The following is a 20200-nucleotide window of genomic DNA, read 5'->3' as shown; positions in this document are numbered from 1 at the left end:
ATCTGGAAGTGGAGGTGTTCGGCGGCGGTGAAGGTGTCGTCGGAGTTGGTGCGGATGCTGTTCTTGTGTACGATGGCGATGCCTCCTCCGGTCTGGTTGACGCGGTCCCTCCGGGTGATCTTGTATCCGTCCGGGATGGCGATGGCGATGTCGGGCGCTGGGGAGGCGTTCATCCAGGTTTCCGTGAGGAAGGCGACGTCTGGTGATGTTGAGTCGAGCAGGTTCCAGAGTTCGACGGCGTGTCTGTGGACAGAGCAGGTGTTGAGCAGGATGCACTTGAGGTGGTTGCTGCTGGTGATCGGCTTGGCGGGTGCGGTGCAGGTCCGGAGGCAGGTGTATCGGCAGGTTTGGCAGGTGAAGGGTCCGTGGGTGCGTTTCGGGGTGGCTCGGTAGCAGGTAGGGTTCCGGACGGCGTTGAGTGCGTTGAGAGAGGCGGCGTCGCAGGTCCGTCGTGTGGTCTGGCGTCGGCGGGGGCCAGGGGTCCTGGCGCTGGGCACGGTCCAGACGCGGACGGGCGCAGACGGGCTTGCCTTTGGCGCACAATCAGCGCGTCCGCGCGGTCTCCATTTAAGGCAAAGTGGGAGGGAGAAGCAGCTGGAAGGCGGGGAGGACACAGAAGAAAAGGGGGCGGGGCCGCGATGTCACGGCGGCGGAGAGCGGGGTGCGGAGGGGGGGGTCGCCCCAGGGTAGCTAACGTACCAAAAGGAAAACAGAGAAACAGTGCGAAAACAAAGTAACACTCAGAGGCACAGGAGGGCAAAAGACGGTACAACGGGCGGCTGCGAGGGGGCACAGACAAGTAGCAATCAGGGGCACGGGAGGGTAGAGAATGGCACAACGGGCAGCAGCGAGGGGGCACAGACAAGTAGCAATCAGGGGCACGGGAGGGTAGAGAATGGCACAACGAGCAGCAGCGAGGGGGCACAGACACACCTACAGCTGGGGGCCGTGCGAAGTGGGGGTGTCCTGAGGTCAGGTCACACTCACCTGTGCCGCGCGGTCTCCATTTAAGGCCAAGTGGGAGGGAGGAGGAGTTGGGAGGCGGGAGCAGGGAGGACACAGAAGAAAAGGGGGTGGGGCCTCGATGTCACGGCGGCGGGAAGCAGGGAGCAGAGGGGGGTCACCCCAGGGTAGCTAACATACCAAAAGGAAAACAGAGAAACAGTGCGAAAACAAAGTAACACTCAGAGGCACAGGAGGGTAAAAGACGGTACAACGGGCGGCAGCGAGGTGGCACAGACAAGTAGCAATCAGGGGCACGGGAGGGTAGAGAACGGCACAACGGGCAGCAGCGAGGGGGCACAGACACACCTACAGCTGGGGGCCGTGCGGCGTTGGGGTGTCCTGAGTCTAATAACAACACTGTTCATTGACACTAAAATACATATTTAAATGTAAGCTTTTTGCTTAAAAGTGTCATGTGGGACTCTTGTGCGGATTCAATTAAAATAACGTATATAAGTCCAGAGCTGCTTCATGAGTAAGGTAGAGTGATCTCTTAAGCTCTCGTCTCTTCTAACTTGCAACATGCAAGTATCTTGACTTCATCTTGCTTCTTCAACGGTGCTTTGTTAACATCATCTATTTATTTAAGTGCTTGCTTGTGACAAATGCCACTTTGTAGTTGTGATGCACTCTGGTGATGCAGTTCTTTAACACTTCAGTCTTCCTCCCCCGGCAGAGAATGCATGCTCGGGGTTTCCAAAGTCTTCTGATAATTACTCAGCTATGGGCTTCTTCAGCGATTGATCTGCACTCATCAGCGACTGTCCCCATTGGGGGTGGGGGATGTCATGAATGTTTCAGGAAATGATGGGACAGCCTCTTTAAACATTATTGTTTTTACTATTTTTAACACCACCAGGATAGGAGGTTTCTAAGAAGAACTCAGCAACCACACCAACTTACCTTAATGGTTCTCACTGAGGAAACTCGATTCTGGTTGCTGAGCTTCATCTCAGGCTAAAGATGGGAATGTAGGTTGAAATAAAGTAACTGTATGGGGCCAAGGACCCTCCGTACATTAAAAGTCGGAGAGAGATGGATGAGAAGGATGACTGTTGTATTTTGACCAAAGGGATATGATCGACTTTTCTTCTTCATTTTGCAGTGTCTGTACTTTTGAAATCCCTCTCCTAGAGGAAGTAGTGTGGACAGAGGCGCCCTAATCAAACCTCCACAGCAGTCTATGTTCAGGTCAATGCACCACCAGGCTGATTTGATGACCAGAAGAAAGATTTTTGTCACAACATACTACATTCTTTACTGCATGAGTTGGGACTAGCATTGGGATGTCTCCCAGTTCAGTGAGGCAAAAATTAGACAAAGCTCTCAGCTTACTCGCCTCCAATACTGAGGATTATGATTATAGAGCAATTCAAACAAAGATATCTCTTCTTCATTCAAAGCTACGTGTGTTCCAGGTAAATTTGATGCTTTTATTCTGTTCTTATTGGCTGCCCACCTGGATGTGGCGATAGCTATTATCTGCATACATTTGAAACTCCAGGTTATAGTGTGATACGTTCTGGGCCAGTAATCCTATTTAGATACTGATATAAGTGAGAACAGAAGTGAACCCCATGGGACACCACACAAAATCTGTTTCATGAGCAGAGTTTGCTCTTTATGGTCACTCCAAAGCACCATGCAAACATGTAAGGGGCACAGTAATGGGGGTTATATCAATGTGTTTCAAGATAGTGTTTATGTACGCCATATGGCTATTGGATAGTTGGCTAGGTTAAGCTCTCGGAGGACAGGCCAGTTCAATGAGGCTATGCAGGAATATTCAGGTCGAAAGGCGTGGAGTCCTCAATAGTAGAGCGTGCATGGAGTCATCAGTAGTAGAGCGTGTAAATAGTCTAAAGAGGTCAGTGGTTGGAGTACAGTTGGATCACACAATGAAAGTGCTTAGGCACCCAGTGACCACAATGACCCTAGTCGTCACTGAAGCCCAGTTGAGCGTTCTTGGGGAAGATTTTTTATGTGGACCCATTTCTTCCAGTTGGGGTCTTAGCATGCTGCTTGGTACTGTATTTATTGTTACATGTCCATTAGTGCCTTGAGCAGGGCTGAACAGGTCACATTACCGTATTTCAGCATTAACATAACAAGTGACCTGGAGAGCTATGAAATATTTGATGGAGAGCAGGGATCTCGTGGACCAATGATCCCTGAAAGAAGGTTGATACGCCTTTTATTTGTCAAAGTAAATGACTGTTCCCACATTCTGTTGTAGGCAAAGGGTACAGTGTAACCAGTGCTGGCATGGCATCATTTCAATTTTTGATCCTCCCACTAATAGGATTTCAGCCCATAAAGCTCTGCCTCATCCGATAGAAATTCAGATAACCCCTTATAATTTCTGGTGCCAGTGTGTTCAAATGTCCAACTTCTGTAAGAAGAGAAAGTGGAGGTCACCCTCATATATATCGAGTTGAAGATAGTGTGGGCCAATTAGTTGAGTCTATTGGAACCCTTAGATCTGGAACAATACTGGTGATATGGATGGTCCCGCATGTGCTTTGCATGAACATATCCTGATGACTGATGTGGCATGCTGTATTGTGATCTGTTGACTGTTGATTTGGAGGAAAGATCATGTCCTAGCCAGTGCTTAATTTGTTAAAGAAAATACTTTCCAGGGCCTTCGTTAAGAGGCTCATTGCCTCTGCCAGCAGTGCCAACGTCATACCACCACAACTACTGACCGTCACACTCCTACAAGTGTGACAATTTATACTATTCCTTGCACCAAAAGCAATGAGAATGGCTTGGGCAGCAGGCATTAGTCATCATCATATCATAAAATCTTTATATATAAATACAATCATAAATGAATACAAGACCATAAATGCATTCATAAATCATTAAAAAGAATTTAAAATTGAAACCCATTATTGTACAGATGAAAAATACAGCTTTAAGACTCAATGAATGGCTTGAGCAGCAGGCATTAGTCATTTTAATGTGTATTTAGTTTAGAAACAAGCGTTGTTGTGCTCATCTCTAACAGAGACAGCATCACCTTGTAGCAGACTGTCATAAGTGCCAGTGTTGACAATTAAGTGCCAGTGTCCAGCACCTGAATCCACTGGCTCAAATTGAGCACTGATCCTAGCCAAGGTTATGTCATTTATTTGAGTCCACTCATATTGTCAACACTGGCACTTATGACAGTCTGCTACAAGGTGATGCTGTCTGTGTTAGAGATGAGCACAACAACGGTTGTTTCTAAACTGCATTTATCTTAAATCTATATTTTGCCATGTACTGAAAACTTGATATTCAGAACTGCCTTAATTCCATGGATCTACTATAATTTGAAATGCTCATTTAATGTTTCTGAGATCATTTTGGAGTTACTACAAAGTAAAACACAGAATCACATTTCTGCTTTTTATTTCTAAAATACATCAAATAATGCAGTGTGGTCCCCAAAGAGGAGGACTTACATTCAATGCATCGACACCCCATCCGAAGGCAACGGATGTAGGCTTCTGGAGAAGACTCGCTCCTTAGTTGATCTCCAGTGAGGTAGCTGAAAGAGAAGGCCATTACATCAGTACAACCAAGTATGGGTCAAATGAGGTCAAGAGGACATGCATCAAAAGTCATCAACTGTGAGCAATGCCTTAGATAGACATCAGATAAGAACATTAGGATGTATGAAAAACTTTACCTTAAGTCAAAATAGCAATAGAAAAATATCAACCAGAAAAATCTACAAATGTCAACTGGTGCCAACAGAACCCTTAACAGGCATCAATATGGCATCAGATAAATCTTCAATATAGTGGAATAGAACTACAGACAGACTAGAACAATTGCTCACCCCAGGGGTAAAAAATGGCCATAGACAACTGGACCAGCAGGGAGTGTGATGGCCCATGTAATGGGCATGTTTTAGTGCTCCCTACGTATGATTTTACTAAAGTAAATGTAGGCGACACTTTTAAAGATTTTGTGTTATATCTGTGTGGCTTTTTTCACCCAGGCCAGACGGAGAAGCCTTGCTGGGATTTTATAAAGCAATGCAAATTGCTATTTGAGTTGTTCTGTTAAAAAAAAGTAACAGGCGCAAGTGCTGCCCTGCATTATTTTGCGCCAGGGAGGCCTTCCATGGGTGGTGCATGGGCATTCCTGTGCATCCATTCTTGTTTTTTTTATGCAAAATCATATCTAGATATGGACTTGCGACAAAAGCCGCTGTGTTCCTGAGGCTAATGTTACAAGGAGAAATGTATTTTACCTTCAGGAAAACACCTCAAGAGTAGTGTTATGCAGCAAGGGGCCCCTCCCTACATAACAATGATTCTGATCATAATGCAGACACCGTTGCACTATAGCTCGAGGGTGCCTGCACCGGTGCAAGGCAGCACAGAGTATGGTAGTACACAAAAAGAGCAGAACTTCTCGATTTCTCTGAAGATATGGTGGGCTTCAGCTCCCCCTAGGTGAGGCAGGGTAGCGACTTTGTTTGCAGCATTGCTAATCTTGTCCCATGAAGTTTGTTGTGTATTTGCATATGGGGCAAGCTGAAGAAACACTTTGTTTGCTTTTGTCTTTTTGGTGCTTTTGGAGAGGCTACAGCAGCATCGATAACCTATGGGCTTTTGTGCTTTTCTGCTTTTACACTTTGTCACATACATCTCACAAATGCACACACCCACCCATCGATAAGCGAAGTACTTTTTTACTTTTACACTTTGACACACACCTCGTACAGATGCACTCACTCACCATCTGATTTAGTACCATGCTTCTGCCTTCTACGTAGGACAACGTGTTTCAGAAGGATGCTTTTACACAGGTGGTTTTTACAGTCTATATAGATGGTGCCTTGGTGGATGAGTGCTGCCTAGGCCCTACTTTGAGATATGAAGGACAGCTCTGCAGCTGGATAAGATACTGAGACAGCCCTAGAGGGAAATACAAAATGGAGCAGAATCTGAAAGTGATTTTTCAGTCTGCGGAGTGCCACTGTGATCACTCGTGTTCCAGTGATTCTGAGGCAACATGGTCATGGCAGTCATGATGTTCCTTCGCAAATACAATCCATGCAGTGTAGAGAGCTGCAGGGTAGACCTAACCAGAGAATAAGCATCTGCGTCAGCGTCCCTTTGCAAACACAATCTGTACAGTGGAGAGATAGTAGCAGGGTAGACCTACCCAGAGAGTATGCATGTGTGACAGCAAACATATACAGAGTGTTCTCTTGGCAGCCTGCCCCGAATTCCCTCATTCACTGCAGACACTGCATGCAAAGTCTACACAGCAAATTTTCATCGACTGACTATGTCCATCTCTTTCTGGATGTTGACTGAATTTCTGAAGGAGCATGGGCGCACCTATTGGCATCATTCCAGGGCATGCCGGTGGACTCCCACTTTACTTGGGGAGTTGAAGAAATGTCTGGGCCTTAAGTTCAAATTGGGGGTAGTGCACAAACTAATCAAACAGTCCTATCAATTAATAAGATTTATAAAGCTCATGGCTTCCCAACCAGTGTTTCCCAGTGCTGGACGCTACAGCTCAACTTTCACGTTTTTGGTAATACCCATCTAAATTCCAGTCATGAGCAGTGATCAGTTTTACTTTTGCAGCAGCTGCAATTTAGGTATTACATACAGAACAAAAGAGCTTGTTATGGCATCAATATATGTACATGTTGTGGGAGTGCCCTACTGGTTATGTATACAGCTTGAGAGTGTATACAGGGAAGGGATCCCCCCTAAATCCTGTAGGTTGGCCTTCCATGCTAGGATCATGTCAAAGATTGTATTGGAGCCCCACCATCCTTCATAAGTGTTATAATCTTTATGTGGATAACTTCTATACAGGTGTACAGTTGCTCAGAGAGCTGTATAAAGCTGGCATTGTGGCATGTGGTACAGTTCGGTGTCACTGCAAATGATTCCCACAGGAGCTTGTTTGTAAGATTGTAGAAACATCTCACTGCAAATTCTCTGATAGGCAGTATGCGTACATGGTCACTACAATCCATGAAAAGAGTAGTTCACTGGTCATGGACAGGGGTCTGTTGATTGAAGTTCACAAACCCACCTATATACCTGATTACAAAAACTACGTGGGCGTAATGGAATAGAATGACCAGGTACTCCCACATGGTAAAAAGGTGGTTACCCAACTGGTCCAGATGGCAACATACAACGTGTACATGGTTTACTGTCAGACCACTACAGGAAGATCAATGTCTTTCCTTGACTTTTATTGAAAGTCTTGATGCTGCAGAAAGAGTAGTCTCCACTTCATCAGCTGTGGAGGACGTGAAAAGGCTGCAATATCCGCAGCTTGCTGACCACATTCCTGCAACAGCAAAATAAACTCAACCAGGTTGTTATTGTAGAGTCTGCTCTAAGCAAAGAAAGAGGCAGGAGACTTGTTATTGTTTCCAGTGTCCATCTCACCAAGGTCTATGTTTTCCAACTTGCTTTTATATTGTGCTACACAAAAGTGAGGTATAGGGAAACTGACTGACGTAGATCTGTCCTAATATTTATCTTTCAATGGCTGTGCATGGATACACCTCCTTCCATGGGTCACTACTTCACTAGGCAGGAAGCCTTTCAAATTGTTAGTTCTAGTTGAGAAAATCGTGGTCTTGCTTATGGCCTGCTTGACACTTTTATGCACTATCTGAACAAGGTAGATGTTCTGTTTGTCATATGACAATTACATTACAGTCACTGCTCTGCATATAACGTTGGACTGAACATAGGCCACGTTGTCATAGCACATTGTGTGCAGCATAACTGTTAGATGTTTTTAAAGTGCTAGTTAGGGAATCTAGGATAGTCTTCTCCAGCATATTTAGCCTCAACAGTAGATCAGCTCAACCCGTTTAGGGAATCTAGGCCTTGAAGTGCTAGGACACCCCCCAACTTATATCCACAAGTTGGATTTAAAGCAAGAGTACTAAAGACGCATGAAAGACACATTTTCTTCAGCCTCAAGTGGCTGCCACTGACGGCGCTAGAAAAGGTTCACATGATAAGTATAAAGGATTAGTCAGGGACTTGAAGGTGACTGAAACATGAAAAGGTAGGTAGAGCTTCAGCTAGGAATCCGTTCTTATGGATATCACATAGATAGAAGGCAGATTGTCAAAGTAGTACAGATACAGATGCTGTCACTTCATCTTCATCAAAGGACTCAACCCCATCAGTGCCACACTCCCCCCAATACTCAATGAATCCCTCACTCAATTAACCCAATGCCTCCATACCACACCGAATGCTGCAGCCAGGCTCTTCCTCAACCTCCAACCATGCATGCACATCACCCCGCACCTCACGGAGCTTCACTGGCTACTCATCCACAAGCAAGCACTTTACAAACTCCTCATGCACACATTCAAAGCCTTACACAACACTGCCAAGCACACCTCAACAAATACTACAGATTTCAGCAACCTTCCAGACACAGAAGCCACGCCAGACTACTACTCGCACACATCCCATGCATATGCAGCACCAGGACATTCAGTAGTGCCTTCTACTTTGCACTGAAAGCCTGGAACAAACCACCTCTACAAATCTGTGGCACTTCTTTGAATTCCGTAAGTTGAAGATTTGTCTCTTCAGCTAGGGGAGCAAATGACTTCTGCATCAGTGGCAGGATACCCTCCCAGGTAATAACATGGTTTACAAATACACATAACATTACATAGAACTCTGCACCTAACATTACACATATGTGTCATATTGACCAACTGAGTATCCTGTGTCTGCGTCCCACAAATAAACTTCCATAGTAGTTTTTGACATGCCCTTTAGGGAACTTAGGCTGGTCTTCTCTAGCATGTTTACCTTAGTTTCAAAGGTAGATATGCTCGCTCAGTTTGAGGAATCAAGGCCTTGAGGCATCATTGGACACACCTCAACCCACAACCACAATCTGGAAGGAGTTCAATGTAGCACAGCAAGTGTGCTAACAGCTCATAAAAGAGACACCTTCCCGACCCTCACGTGGCTTTCATTGGGAGCCATTAGTAAAGGTTTACATGGCATGAGTTCAGTAACAGTGGGAATGTCGAGGGAGGCAGGTACATAACAGGTAGTAAAAACTTAGTCAAAGTTTATTTTTATTTGTGTAGCTTGTTGAGGCATCAGCAAGCCATATGTGTGTAGAGGTTGGCTGTGAAACTAGCACGTCTTGAGGTGCAAAACCAACCTGTGTAAGTGGTAGTTTCACTGCGACCGTACAGAAACAGCCCTTCACATTTTATAAGAACTGAAAACTCAGAAGTGTCCATGGTTGTGTAACTTGCATTGATCCCACCTACTTTCCCACAATACCCTGCAATACTCAAACATTTGCATAAATGGTTAAGATCACTCATATATTTCCATTTTGTGACTGACATTTCTGGAATCTGTTGTCATTCACACATTTCCAACCACCCAGCATTCACAAATGTCGCCACATAAGAATGGGACCCAATTTTCGGTATTGAATCTAATGTCCATTATAGAAAAAGGCACAAAACACATCAGAGACACTTTGAATGTTTCCACTGAAAAGCACCCTGTTTTCGCGATATGGGGAGTTGTGGATTTTGGGACCTGTCTATGCCTTCAATCGGGGAAAACTGCCAAGCCCACACATTTTTGAAAACTAGATAACCAGGGGAGCCCAGGGTGGTGGGGCTTGCGTGGATGTCACATGGTTTTCTTACCCAGAAGCTCTTGCAAACATCAAACTTTGGCTAACAATATATTTCGTCCTATCGGATAGAATAATCGGCTGTACCAAAGAAATAGAAAACCAATTTCAAACTTTTTGGGAGACAAATTGGCGCAATATTTCTGCCTTGCGAGCTGTTTCCTTTAATCAATTGATACAAAGGCTCCGATCTCATATATTTTTCGGGTTCTTCAGGAGGATGGGATAATTGGGAAGTGATGGTTATATCAACCCAGAAAAAGAGGTAAGATTTTGAACAGATAAACAGTAGTATCAATGGAAGTATAAGTATAATACTAGCTAAATATGTTTATACTGGCAGAAAACGTTAACTAGAGGAATTTAATGAAACAGAGAACTCATTACAATTTTAAATGTTTGTTGAAAGTGTTGACCCAAGTACAAGGAACGTTCTTAATAGCAAAAAGAAATGAATGAATCATGACATTTTGGACAACTTTAAACAAAAAAGATTTAAATGTATCACGTGATTTCTATTAGTCAGTGCTGTGATGTACCATGAAGCACACCCATGGACAAGGCCATTTCTTTTGAATAAAAATGATTTTTCAGGCAAACAGATGGGCCTGTCCATTTGTTGAGTAAAACCCAAAAAGAAATAGTGCTATGGTGAGCTTCTTTCATAAGTGACAGTTTTGAGATGTGCTCATTGATGCCCCTGTGCTCACTGTCTCACTCGTTGTCTTTTAGATAATTTAGTTAAGTATCAATTCTTCAACAAAAGCCTTTAATTTGTTGATCTGTAAAAAAAAACTAAACACGTTTCCTATGATTTTGGCTTAACCCCATAAAATCTACCCTTTTGCTGAAATCCTTACTTCTGTCTCTGTACCCTCATATGTTTCCTACTATTCCTAATCTTTTCACACAAAGTTTCTGTTGCTAATGATCGGATTTCAACCGGACTCAACTATCCCAACAGCATCTATGTCCTCCTTACCTCCTAATTCAAATACTAGTACAAAATAGAAACAAGTAACACCCTCCTGTTGTATCAGCCTTGGCCTTGTTACCAATTACTCTCTCTAATCCTAGTGTTTTGCCCAGCATGATTTTGTTTATCAGGATTCATCATTCACTGAAGCTAAATTCCATTCTGGACACTGAGGGCCCGATTCACGAAGGGACGTACGTGTAGTAGAGTTAAGAGTGCGAAGTCTCAGCACTCAGGCAGAATTTCTGCACTGAGTACTGCAATGTGGTGATTCTACCCCAAGAGCAGAGATTCCGCTTCTAATGCAGAGACTCCACCATGCGTACAGAGACTCTGCACTCAAAAACTTCACTGCACGTACGTCCCTTCATGAATCGGGCCCTGGAAATGAAGCCAATAAAACTACTCATGGCTCACTCATAAAAGCTCAAAAGATGTAGTGGATGAACCTTCAATCTACAGGGTTTAACTTCCTGGAACTCCGTATCTCTCTTATGAAGACTTGAAGAGAACTCTCTGAAAATCAGGAAAAAATTGAAAACTGCACCATGTTTATTTCCACATCTAGTTCCAAACCAATCAGATGTTCAAGTCTGCTTCCTACTAACCATTTACAATTATTTGCCGTCAAATCCATGTTGCAAGATATCTCTCTGGTATGGACTTATGAACAAAAGGCATTTAACTCTGGCCTGTGGTCTATCTTCGTTGACTAAATGCGGACAAGCAGAACATTCCAATCTATTCACACAACAGGTAATTTGCTCTCCCACCACCCCTTGGACCTCTAACTCAGGAGCTTTGTCTAGCTAGGAATAGCTGCCTATCCATTTACCAATTCATTTCCAACCCACACTTCCACAGATCAGGGCACAGGCAGTTCTGCTTTTGTTACACAGGCTTAAAAACGGTGGGATTTTCCCTAAACCTGGAAACAAAACATGTTTAACTTCCCACAAGGAACCAGAAACATGTTTATTCAATTTATAGCACTTCATGACTTGGGGAACTCGGACCTCTCTTCCTTCTGAGTCCCCGCACCAAGAGACAATTTTCTTAGTGAATGTTGCAATTAACAAACCAAATAAATAAGTAAATATTAAATATGTTGCTATGATTTCTTTATGCTTGAGTGAATATGAGGTGTTAAAGCAACTTACGTGTTATGGGAAGAATTGATCCAGTAATGCGACAAAGGGTTATTCATGTCCTGAGGTGATATCTCACTGTATTTTTCATCCCAAAGACTGTTTTCTTTGGAAAAGAGGTATGTGAGAAACTGAAGGAACACAAAAGGTGTACAATAAGAAACAAGAACTGTATCAGGCTCCACAACAACAACAGGTAAACAATGGTGAAAATATAGCATGCAAGTATTTACAGATAGCATGCAAGTATACCTGAGTTGTGTGATGGTGCAAAAGACGGTCCTGCCTGTCGTAGTGCCATAGCTACTCCATGCGCGACACCACTGAAGCTAATCATCAATTAATACCATTAGAAGTCTTATGTAATGCTGCATAGGTCTTAAAGCTCTTTCAGCTATGTCTTACATGGCATTCTCACTGCACAGGAAGGTATTGTAAGGTGACTACTTCATTCCAAGTCATTACATACTAATTCATTACCAGTCCTAAACTATTCATTGATTTCATTTAAGTAGGTCTAATTAGATTAATGGAAGCAAAAGAATACTACAACACTCAGAATGTATTAGGCTATTCCAAAAGTCCATTACAGGAATTTGAGAGTAGTGTTTACCCTAAGTAACTGAATTCACTCACCTCGTCAACATAAAGGAACGGCTCCGCTGTTTCCCTCATGGTGTCATCCACAAACTTCGTCATCTGGTCTCGAACCTTGCGGAGGTCATGCGCCCAGGACTCCTGCATTCAACAGAAGGATGTGCATCAGTCAGTCCCCCAGCTGCAGATGCTTATGGTTCATGCCACTCTTACTGGATAACCACAGTTGTTGGAGATACAACCTAGTCCTGGCCATTGCAGACATTTGGCTCATCCAAGGAAAAAGAGCACGTTTGCAAGGGTTATGCCGATGACTTTTATCATCATTTTTGGAATTCACAGAAAAGTAAAAAAATCTCACACCTACTCCTAAAAACATCATAGGTTTCGGAGTACAGTCCTAAATTGATGGCTTTTCTGCTGGTTAAAAGGTATGGTTGAAATGTAAAAGGAGATAAATGTGTGCTGAGATCTCTTCTACTACAACACTATAAATACAGGGTGCTGTCATTTTGGCATTAAGTCGCCTATTCTAACTGGCAAGGAATTACTTGTAGTAAAATTGTGCCGGAGAATTCTGTGTTTAGACAGCTCTGTGTTACCCTGCAGCGTTTTTACTACCCCATACCAAATTAAAGAGATTGAAAAGGGGAAACATTTCTGGAAGTGGTATTGCTACACCTTTTCTCCATTACCCTCCTATTTCCCTATAGAAGTTCATCTAGTTTATACTTGAAGTACTTTGCGCAAGGAAAAATCCTTAGAGTAGCTAAATTTTGCCCTATTCGCATTACAACATCGGGTGCAAAATGTCTGATATTGGATATATTCTTGACCTCAGAATACAGGTACAAGTGTTGTTGTGGAAATTGGGTGCAAAATCACCTTGTGGTGATAAATGATAGTTATGACTTTGTGGATCTTCAATTTCTTCCCAGTGGCAAACCCCTTCCCCTCTACTGGTAACACTCATGTTCCCACTGTCAAACCTAAATTTACGACTGTAGAAAACCCATGATACAGAGTATCCTCAATATTCCCTCTCTGTGTGTGAATATTCAAAGACTCAGATTCCGGGAATGAGGAGCTAACATTTGTGCCCACAGATAATACTTTTCACAAGTCTAAGCTGACAATTAATATTATTATAATTTTTTTTTTTTACAGGGTTTTATATGGCGAACTTGACCCGAAGGTATTGGGTGTCAGAGCACTTTACATAGCACCAGTTGCATTACATGAGGACACATCCATTTTTTTGTTAGGCAAGGGGAGATTAAGTGATTTGTCCAAAATCACAGGATGTTCAGCGTGGTTGCCAAACTCGAACTCAGTTCCCCAGATTTGAGGTCGACCACCCTGGCCGTTAGGCCAACTCCTCTCAATGAGTGGACACGTCACTTGGGGGCTCAGTATTAAAAGGTCAGTTTGACTTCCTAGGACCCACATCTGGTACAAGTGGAAATTTGCTTCTGAAAGACCCAAAGTCCCACCAATGAAAGGAGCCAAGGAATCAACCCCTAGGTACCATGCAGAAAGGCGTCCTCCGGTCACTGGCGTCCATCAGATTTCATGATTTGCTTGCTAAAACCTTCAGAATTCTGTGGTCTTAAATGCTCACTAAGGTCTGCATTCCGAGTTCCCTCCTAATTGCAGTGGAAAAGTTAACAGCAGTTATTGGCCCCCTCAAAATTATTGGTTGTTTACCTAAACACTGAGATTTCAGAAGCTGAAAACAGGTGGAATCTCTGTGTGAAAGTCTGTAAGAAAGGAATTACTGGTCGGGGTGAGGGAAATATTGCCCACTTTTCAGATGACTCATAAGATGGGTCTGACTCAGGCCGCCTGAGTATCCAATGACAAGTCGGGAAAAGTGACATCCCTATGAGAGATACTGGCCCACTCGATTGAAAGCTGCACCACCTGGCGTCCCCCTCAGTCTTTCTGCACACAGATGCCTCGTCTCAATCGAAGGAAGAATTTGTGCACATAAACACAGCCCAAATCAGGAAAAATCTGCCAGAAAGGGCCCCGTTTCGCATCTTATTTCCCATTTTGGCTAGAAAATACCATCTAGAATCAATAATTCCAGCTTTCTGCATGTGTGGCAGGGGCAGTACTATGCAGACATGGTGTCTCTTCTGTCAGTGGAAGAAAAAGTTCCACAAACTACAGCTTGTTGAAGTATGCCTCAGTGAGGAAAAGCATTGGCAAAGCCAATAGGTCTGGGCTTGGCAGGCTAGTGCAAAAGGTATTTTTTAACTTTTTGTTTTACTGCAAGCATATACTACCAAAATAAATAGGAAACATGCAGATGCAGTCACCTAAACATGTCTGTCATATGTTTAACAAGCCTTTTAGCAATCTCATGCATTTTATTATTGTTATCAGTATTATTAATATCTGTTAAGGAGGCCAGTATGTATACACACCTCCTTAAACAGCCAAATCTCATTGCAGCTACAATGTTACAATGTCACTTAACCACTTTATTAAAGCAAATTTGAAAAGAAAACAGAAAATAAATCACCAGTTAATAGGCCACGTGAAGTGTAGGCAAAATAAGTTGCTGGCATTTAAAGGTAACATAAAATAAAGCACACTTTGAACCGGGTTGGACTGTGATGAGAAAGGAACTACATTTAGGTGGATGGGAACTGTCACTCAAAGTGAAGGGAGCCGATGGGCAATGTGGACTTAGCCAGTGTCCAATTTTATATGCTGTGGTGTATGTAAATGACAATTTAACATACTAAAAGATGCAACCCGCTGACTAAAAGGCTCTCTTGGTAGCGTGTATGAGTTTTGGGGGAAAACACTAGTCTAGTGAGACAACTAAGGGCAGGCCCGTCCTAAAAATCAGGTACAATTTCGGAGATGTTCAACATCCAGATGTTCTGTTTACAGTGAAATTTGTGCATAAAAGTGTCTCTTCCTGTGCAGTTTCTTTGGGCTAAGCAGGCAAAATCAGTCGTTTACTGCATAAAGGAAAGAGAAAGCGGGCGTCATGCTGTAGGCAAACCAGCTGTTGTGAAAGAATTCATTGTTTGTGCAGACTCACAATAAACAAAGTCCAACTGCAGTGTTTACTTTCCAAAGTACACTCTTAACGGATCCATCACATTTGCATAAGCCTGTTACTGGCAGAAGGAGCCGAAATGAGCAACATCGCCAGAAGCATGGCCCTAACCCACAGGGCACTTGTTTGTGTTGCACAGTGAACACACTGTTTCGCATACCCACCACAGGGCACACCACAAGGGTTTGTTATCGTGGGTATCTGCGATTGCTGATCAATACTGTTGCACATCAAGTCAATAAAGTGCATAGCAATATTTGCCTGGGGTTGGAAGGTCACAGGGACAGCTGATGGACTGCCTTTTTTTTGTTCATTAGGTGATCAGCCTGTGATACCCCACAATCCACTGCATAACTAGATTTTCATGTTTCACGCAATGAACACCAATGAAGGGGCGAGCATACGCAGCACAGTTTCAATCACAAAATAAGATAAGTGTGAGTAACCCAGATGTCGTTGGAAAGAAGTTGACATAGCACAGTAGGTGTCATGCACAACTCTGTTACGGCAGCACCTCTATCTTCAAACAGGCTAATTCAACTATACAAATGATCTTTGCTGAGGAAGCTCATGGGAAGGTGAGGAGAAGTGATTATCATATGCAGTGATGCAGACCGAAATCCTCAGGATTCCATTCAATTAAGCAATCAAGGATTTATAAAGCTCAGCAAATCACCCTTAAGGGTCTCAAGGCGCTGGAGTTGCTAGCTGCTTTGAGGTGATCTGTTCATTTGAACAGCCAGGTCTTGAGTCCTTTCCCTGAATTCCTACAGCATTGGGGTTGCCCTGAGGTTCATGGGTAGGTTGTTTCAAGCCTTGGATGTCAGGTAAGAGAAGGAGCATTGTCCATTGTTGCTTCTGTGGACCTGGGGGTGTAAGCTAGGAAGAAGGAGGCAGACCTTAGGTTTCTGGTTGGTGGGTGGAGTGTCGTGCATTTGTTGATGTACATTGGTCCTTTGTTGTGCAGGGCTTTGTATGCTTTGGTCAACATCTTGAACTGACATCTCTTCTGGATCGGTAGCCAGTGTAGCTTTTTAAGGGGCAGTGTGAAGTGGATTCATATGGGGGGGGGGTCAAGGATGAGTCTTGCCACTGAGTTTTGCATTGTCTGTTGTCTCTTCAGGAGGTGTATGGTGATTCCTACATAGAGTGTGTTCCCATAGTCCAGCCTGCTGGTGACGAGGGCCTGCATGATGGCTCTTCTGGTGTTGACTGGAAGTCACCTGAAGATCTTACACAGCATGAGTACTGTGTGGAAGCAGGTGGATGAGATTGTGTTTCTTCATAGATCGTTTGCTCTCCAAGGTAATGCCAAGGTTGCGGGCATGGTCAGTCAGGTGGAGGATGGCGCGAGTTCAGAAGGCCACCCTGTGTCGTTCGATGGCAAGGTGTTATTCCCATATATGATGACTTTCCTCTTGTCCGTTTTGAGCTTGAGACAGTTGTCCTTCATCCAGTAGGTGATATTCATGACACATCTGTAGAAGATGGCTCTGGTGGTGGAGTCTTCTCACAGTGAAAGGATGAGCTGGGTGTTGTCAGCATATGAGATGATGTTGAGTCTGTGCGATCTGACCTTGTTAGCCAAGGGGGACATGTATGTGTTGAAGAGGGTGAGGCTGGGGGATGCTGCAGATGATCTTCTTGGGTTCTGAGGTGAACAGTGGGAAGGGTATTCTCTGGGTTCTTCCTGTGAGGTGTGGAGTGATCCATTTGACTGTGTCTCCCTGGATTCCGATGTGGAAGAGTCTGCTGATCAAGATGTGATGAGAGACAGTGTTGAAGGTGGCGGATAGGTACAGGAGGATGAGGGCTGCCTTTTCGCTGCAATCCAGGAGGGCCCTGATGTCATTGGTGGCTGCGATCAGGGCGGTCTCTGTGCTGTAGTTGGCTTGGAATCTAGATTGTGAGGGGTCCAGGTATTTAGTGAGTTGCTGGTTGATTGCCTTCTTGAGAACCTGCGCTGAAATGGGAGCAGGGAGGTGGGCTGGTAGTTCTTCAGTTTTGCTGGGTCAGCGGGCGGTTTCTTCAGGAGGAGCCTCACTTTGGCATGTCTCCAGTCCACAGGGGAGGAGGCCAATATGATGGAGGTGTTCAGGACTTTCTTGAGCTCGTTGCCAATCATCTTGCTCTCGAGGTTGAAGATGTGGTGGGACAGGGGTCCGTGCGTGCTCCAGAGTGTGCCGAGTTAATGATGGAGAATGTGACTTGAGCTGGAAGAGGGTCCCAATGGGTGAGCAGGTGTTCAGAGTTTGTGTTCGTGGATGCGAACAGGCTGATACTGTCAGCCCGGGGGTTTGAAGTTTATGTAGAATACAGATCATGTTATGTAAGAAGGCCACTAGGGTTATCACACAGTTCTTGGTAGAGAGGTGATGTTGTTCTCGGAGGCTGCCGGGTTGGAGAACTCCTTCACAATGGTGAAGAGCTCATTGCTGCAATTTGTGCTGACTTCTACGCGGTCTGCTGAAGCATTCTTCTTTGTTTCTTTCAGGAGGCTGTGGCACTGGTTGAGGTCTGTCTAGAAGGGGGTGTTGTCTCCTGTCTCTTTGCTGCTACACCACTTTCTTTATAGATGCCGGAAGTTGCATTTGGTGGATTTCAGCTTCATGGTGAACCAGCTTGGTCTTCTGGCAGGCCATTTGAATTTGACTGACTAGGTGAAGTATCTGTAATAGCAGATCCCTGAAAGGTCATGGAAAAAATTATTCCTATACTATGACTTTAATCTACTAATTGTAGTTAAACGTATCATTTTTTGTGGTCACATTCTATGATCCACTGGAAGAAGTTCTCCGCAGCCTGTTCTGGGTTGGATGTTGTGTCTGGGAGGTGGGAGTTCAGAGCGTTGTTCCACTGGTTTTCTAATATCCTTTTCCAGTTTATGTGTGTGGAGCTGTGGGTTATGGTGTCAGTGTTGGTAGGTCCTGAGATTGTGAAGTGGACACTGTAGTCGTTGGTTCAGGTGAGCTGGGAGACATGGTTGTACTTTACTCTGTCACTGAACATGAAAATGGGTCAAGCATGTGTCCTACGATGTGGGTATGGTCGGTGACAAGTTGCCTGAGGTCGATGTTGCTTATGCTTTTCAGGAGGTTGGTTGTGTTGGTGTCACTGAGATCGTAGAGGTTGAAGTTAAAATCCTCTGAGAAGATATTGATCGGGGCGATGAGGTCATGGATGGTTTTGCAGAAGCTGGGGCGTGGTCCTGATGGTCTGTAGGTGAGGGTGCCACTGATGGTGCTTTTTCGGTCAGTCTGAAGTTGGAAGTTGAGATGCTTCATTATCTGGGTTGAGTCATCTGAGGAGGTCGTGCAGTGGATGGTTTTTCTTATATTACGATTTCAAACTACTAATTTTAGTCAAACTTATCATTTTGTGTGGGACAAATACATTCAATCATGCAAGTAACATTTACACACCCATAGGGTTAATTGGCCCTTCTGATACCTCTAGCTGGGGAGAGAATCATAGCATAGACAATCCAAGGTCATGTTGCCCAGTAAAAAAGGACCATTTCACCATTGCTGAAAGAGGGATTGTGTGGTATCATATGTGCAAACAAAAATGTGCACAATAGACAACTAACAATGTTACGCTATTCTTATATACTATACTTATATACACAGAGGTGTTTAATGGTGGTGTGGAGATTACTCATACAGGTGATAGGTACAAGTCAACATTAGTGCAAATGACGGGAAAGAGGTCAAACCTAGTCTCATGTCATTCTGCACCCCTTGTGAATTTAGAGGCGGGCGGACCCTGTAGTTACAAACTAGAAGGTAAACAAATCAAGATTTTGTTATAGCACCCCATTGGCTAATAGTATAAAGTCCTCTTTTAGTAATTCTAAAGTACTGTGACTTACTTTGTCAAGGGTACCATCTCATATTCGTCATCTACTTGCTCCTCCAAATCCCTGCATGTGAACTAAGCTGATCATGGCTGAGTCCTACATACTAAACTAATGAGATGTGTCATAGCTCCGCCCATTTACTTCTCCCCTTCTATAACACCAAGGTACTGCGACTTACTCCGTCCAGGGTACCATCCCGTATTCTCCACCTAGATGTTACTTCAAATCGCTGCATGTGAAGGAAACTGATCATGGCTCAGTCCTAAATACTTAACTGCTGAGATGTGTCATAGCTCCGTCCCCTTACCTGCTTTCATACATCATGGTACCGCTCCTTCTAATGTAGTCACTGTGCATGAGAGGACCTATCCATCTCATTATGTGTTGGACTGGTCCAGAGTGCAGGAGAAATGTCAATGAATGAGGCTGCACACAGTTTTCTCAAAACAGGGACAGAATTATGGTTTTAAAGAAACATACGAAGTACGAAAGGTACATAAAGAGATATATGCGAAATTCCCACTGTACTTACATTTTTCAGGAAGTTAAATATAGTTATAACGAAACCCTAAAGTATACAAAATTGTGCACAATATTGGGAGAATTATGCCTGCACGGTATCCGTTCACGTTGGGCATGAACAATGCACTATTCAAAGTGATACGGTGGAGAGGAACATAGTGTAAAAAATGGGGGAATTTTCTATTTTCATTACTGATTGTCACCAACAAAAATGTATCTTGATGTACAGCACAACTGTGGGTCCCAACTCTGGGAGAATAAAATACTGATATTACAAAGGTCAACCTAAACCTTAAACTATTGCCTTAAAACGAACTTGAAGAGGGTAC

The 20200-nt window shown here is 43.9% G+C and overlaps 1 protein-coding gene across 3 annotated transcripts in view; it reads right to left on the bottom strand.

Moving 5' to 3' along the window:
- PLCG2 (phospholipase C gamma 2) overlaps positions 1-20200 on the bottom strand; it is a 488855-nt gene that overhangs the window by 223564 nt on the left and 245091 nt on the right. For all 3 annotated transcript variants that reach the window (XM_078669997.1, XM_078669998.1, XM_078669999.1), the window contains exons 10-12: positions 12451-12552; positions 11827-11945; positions 4458-4543 (exon numbers count right to left, since the gene is read on the bottom strand). In XM_078669997.1, coding sequence (XP_078526123.1) covers positions 4458-4543; positions 11827-11945; positions 12451-12552 — 307 coding nt within the window. The remainder of the gene's footprint in view (positions 1-4457; positions 4544-11826; positions 11946-12450; positions 12553-20200) is intronic.

This window comes from Lissotriton helveticus, chromosome 12, assembly GCF_964261635.1.
Source record: "Lissotriton helveticus chromosome 12, aLisHel1.1, whole genome shotgun sequence".
In the NCBI taxonomy this organism is placed as follows: Eukaryota; Metazoa; Chordata; class Amphibia; order Caudata; family Salamandridae; genus Lissotriton; species Lissotriton helveticus.
This window is presented reverse-complemented; position numbering and strand designations above follow the sequence as displayed.